The sequence below is a fragment of the Chlamydotis macqueenii genome, chromosome 2 (genome assembly GCF_036417535.1).
Source record: "Chlamydotis macqueenii isolate bChlMac1 chromosome 2, bChlMac1.mat, whole genome shotgun sequence".
Taxonomy (NCBI): Eukaryota; Metazoa; Chordata; class Aves; order Otidiformes; family Otididae; genus Chlamydotis; species Chlamydotis macqueenii.
This window is the reverse complement of record NC_141557.1, coordinates 26,692,278-26,696,535: the sequence shown is the minus strand read 5'-3', so window position 1 is coordinate 26,696,535 and position 4,258 is coordinate 26,692,278. Positions and strand designations below refer to the sequence as shown.

Below are 4,258 nucleotides of genomic sequence, written 5' to 3'. Positions count from 1 at the left end.
GTTGAGGAGTGGCCACGCGTGGGGCCAAGCGGCCACGGGCGTACCTGGAGGGCGCGGAGTGGGCCGGGGGCTCTGCACCCACGGGCATCGTGCCGCAGCCGGGTGGCCTGTCGCCAGACCCGCGGAGTGGGTGCTCCTGGACCCTCCGGTGCCGGCAGCTCTCCCGGCAGCTCCCCTCACCCCTCCGGGGCAGGACGTCCTGCAGGGAGGCTCCCCTCTGGCCCCGGGCCGCGCGGGGGTCTTCCACGCAGGAAATGATGTAACCAAAATCCAAGATTTTGGGAGGTGGAGGGGGGTAATGTGATTTACTTTATTGAACGCGGAGGTCCCCGACGGCGTCCCTCCCGGAGAGCGAGGACAGTCCGGGTGAAAAAACCCCGATTCGACGATCACCTGAGAACCAGCCCGAGAACCGGTCCCCAGGAGGGACCGGACGGCAAATCCGAGAGAGGTGGATGCGGCCTGTCCCCCCCGGGCGGTGCGGAGCACCGGGCTGCTGGGCCGACGGAACCCCCCTCGACGGCTGCGGCGGGGGCGGGGGGGAGGGGGAGGAGAGGGGGGAGCCGGAAACCTCCCGCTCGCGGCGCTCAGGCTCGGAGATTGCTGTTGGTATTCACTTTAAAAGAGCTTGAATGGGACTTTTTTTTTTTTTTTTACTTTTTCACCCCCGGGTTTTTTTTTGTGTGTTTTTTTTTTTTTTTAAAGCCAAAGCTTTGTTGTGCTAAACTAGTTGGACGAGTTAGGGTGTCGCTGCTCCCGATTGCTCTGGCCAATGGAACCCGATCCACCCTGCTGTGCGTAAGAGCGCAATTAAGGATTTAACCAAGCCTATGCTGCGCCCCAGCCAGCAGTCTGCCGGAGACAGACAGAGCGCTGCAGCCTCCTCCCCCGGCCATGGCTGCCTAGACCCCGGCCGCCCCGGCAGCCAGCCCCAGCCCCAGCCCGCCACCGGCGCCCCCCAGCTATGACGGGAGTATTCGACAGGAGGGTCCCCAACATCCGATCCGGCGACTTCCAGGCTCCTTTCCAGACGGCCGCGGCCATGCACCACCCGTCCCAGGAATCTCCCACTTTACCCGAATCCTCGGCTACGGATTCCGACTACTACAGCCCGGCGGGGGGAGCCCCCCACGGCTACTGCTCGCCTACCTCGGCTTCCTACGGCAAAGCCCTCAACCCTTACCAGTACCAGTACCACGGCATGAACGGATCCGCCGGGAACTATCCTGCCAAAGCCTACGCCGACTACAGCTACGCCAGTCCCTACCACCAGTACAGCGGGGCTTACAACCGTGTACCCAGCTCCGCCACCCAGCCAGGTGAGAGCCGGGAAGGGGGGGGGCGTGTGGAGAGGGGGGGGTCTCCGCGCCTGCGGGGAGGCTGGCAGAGAGCGGCCCGGCTGATCCTCGCCCCGGGAACCGCGGGGATACAGCTTTCCCTAAGCCATGGGGAGAAATAAATTTAAAAAAAAAAGGGGGGGGGAAGGGGAAAATTAAAGAAAGTAAAGGGGAAAAAGAGGAAAAATAAAGAAAGTTTAAAAAGAGGAAATTTTTTTAAAGCATAAAAAGAGGAAAGTTACAGACAGTTTTTTTTTTTTAAAGGAAAAATAGAAGTTTTTTTTTTTAAAAAAAAAAAGGAGGAAAGCTGGGTTTAGTTTTCCTGAGCAGCCCGCCCGGTCTAAACCACAAATCCTAGGACTAGCGCGAACATCGCTCAGCTGTCCCCCCGCCGCCCCCTCCCGGCTGCCTCCCGCCTCCTTCCCCCCGCAGGACGAGGGGGAAAAAGAGCCCAGCCCGGTTGCGTCTCAAACTCCGGTTCGCGGTGGCGAAGAAAGTTTCCTTCCCCGTGTACCGGAGGGGCGGGGGAGGAGACTTGGGGGTGGGGGGGAGCGCAGCCGTGGCGGGGCTGCGGAGCCGGGAGCGTTTTTTAACCAGAAAGTCCTGCGTTTTTAGCGCTTTCCATTTACTTCTTTGTAAGTTGTTGTGGGAGGAGGAAAAAAAAAAAAAAGAAGAAGAAGACGGGAAAAAATACTAAAGCAAGCCCATAGCCAAGCCAAGTGACTGGAGCCTGGCTGGGGCGAGTGCGGCCGCGGCGGCGGGGGGAGCGGCCGGTGCCTTGGGTCGGTATCCTCTCCGGGCCGGCCTCTCCCCAGCAAGGCACCAAAAATCCCTTCATCCCCGCAGCGAGCGCCCATATTGCGCGCTACCGCCCGCGCAGCGCTGCGCTGCGCGCCTGGCGCCGCCGCCGCCCTCTGCAGAGGATGCGCAGGGCGATCGCGGGAGGCGGCGGAGGGGCCGGGGGCGGGCGAGGCCCGGCGGGGACGGAGCGGGGTGTCCGTGTGTGTCGTGTGTCCCCCCCTGCTTCGCCGTGGAGGGTGCGCGGGGGGAGCCGCGGGGGCCCGTCGGGCCGGCGCCTCTGCCCTGCCCGGCCCGCGGGCGGGACGCTGCCGCCGGCGGCGCAGGCTGCGCAGCGCGGAACGGAGCCGAGCCCCGCGCCTTAACGTCTGCGTCTGTGTCTCTTCTCCCGCCCTTGCGCCCGTGCAGAGAAGGAGGTGGCGGAGCCCGAGGTGAGGATGGTGAACGGCAAACCAAAGAAAGTGCGCAAACCCCGGACTATTTATTCCAGCTTTCAGCTGGCGGCGTTGCAGAGGAGGTTTCAGAAGACCCAGTACCTCGCCCTGCCCGAGCGGGCCGAGCTGGCCGCCTCCCTGGGGCTCACGCAGACACAGGTACCGCACTTGGCCCGGGTCGGCTCGGCTCGGCCCGGAGCTCCGGGTGTCCCACTAGCCGCGGCGGGAAGGGCCGGATCGGGCCCCGCGGACGGGCCGGGAGGGCGGCGGGGAGCGGGTCCCTCGCAGCCAGTTTGTCCGGTGGGCCCCGATGGGCGCTAACGATGTCGGTTTCCTTCCTCTCTTTCCTCCCCCTCCTTTCCTCCCAGGTGAAAATTTGGTTTCAGAATAAAAGATCCAAGATCAAGAAGATCATGAAGAACGGGGAGATGCCCCCGGAGCACAGCCCCAGCTCCAGCGACCCCATGGCCTGCAACTCTCCACAGTCACCTGCGGTTTGGGAACCTCAGGGCTCGTCCCGCTCCCTCAGCCACCATCCCCACGCGCACGCTCACCCTCCAAACTCCAACCCATCCCCTGCGTCCAGCTACCTGGAGAGCTCCGCATCCTGGTACCCCGCTGCCAACTCCATCAACTCCCACCTCCAGCCCCACGGCTCCCTACAGCACCCGTTAGCGCTGGCCTCTGGGACGATTTATTAAAGTCTGACCCTTTTTTTTTTCTTTTTTTTTTTTCTTTTTTTTTTTTTTGTTGTTCCTTGGACTCCTGTGTTTTACTGTTAAGGAATAATAACGAAATGAATGCATATGGGGAATTTTTAAAAGGGAAAAGAAACAAACAAAAAAGATTAAAATGTGTAAAGCTTGTGCATGTAACTTATTGCATTTCAGAGGAAACCCTTTTTTTATACAATATGGACATTTTTTGGCTCAGCTGTGGACACTATCAATGGTGCCTTGAAATCTATGACCTCAACTTTTCCAGAGACTTTTTTTCAATGTTATTTTAACCCTGTAAATAATTGTAGATAGAGGAATTAAACTGTATATTCTGAATAAAATAAAATTATTTCGACCACGAAAAACGTTTCCAAATTATCCCTTCTTCTATTAATGAGAGGGGGGAAAAAAAATTAAGAATGGCAATTTGCTTGCAGAGAGCAAGCAAGGGAAGAGGGGTTTTGCGGGGCCCGATCCTGGGCGCTCGCGTTGGGTGGCCGTGCCGCACTGTGCCGTGCCGGATCTGGCTCTCCCAGGTCCTCACGGGTGAGGCGGGGGGTGGCGATTCCCCGTCCCCGCTGGAAAGGGGGCTTTTGCAGGACCTTACCGTTTAAGCTGAAGGGAAAGGCGCCCATCCTAACGCTGGAAAGCTAATTTCTCGCCTAAAGCCGCCCTGAATCCTTTCCCGAGAGCAATTAGCGTGGAGAGCTGCACACTCCACAGCCCGTGTGCACTCGGCTAATTACACAAATTATGCTTCCGTCAAATGGAGCCACTAAATACGAGAAAAGGATAAAATGAAGGCCCCCGCTCCCCTTGCTCCTGGTAAAAGCCTGCGGCGGCTCCAGCTGAAAGAAGGACTGCGCGGAGGTACTATTTTTTAAATTTAATTTTATTTTTTTAATATTTTTCAACACGATTTAGGGAAAAAACTCGGGCGGCGGAGGCATCGCCCCGGTGCAGCAATGAG

At 58.7% G+C, this 4,258-nt stretch overlaps 1 protein-coding gene across 1 annotated transcript; it reads left to right on the top strand.

The window, feature by feature from the left end:
• Positions 1-881: 881 nt before the first annotated feature.
• DLX5 (distal-less homeobox 5) lies at positions 882-3,647 on the top strand. The gene is made up of 3 exons (XM_086741772.1): positions 882-1,319; positions 2,544-2,728; positions 2,938-3,647. The coding sequence occupies exons 1-3, from the start codon at positions 965-967 to the stop codon at positions 3,268-3,270; spliced, it is 873 nt and encodes a 290-aa protein (XP_086597898.1). The 5' UTR covers positions 882-964; the 3' UTR covers positions 3,271-3,647.
• Positions 3,648-4,258: the final 611 nt, after the last annotated feature.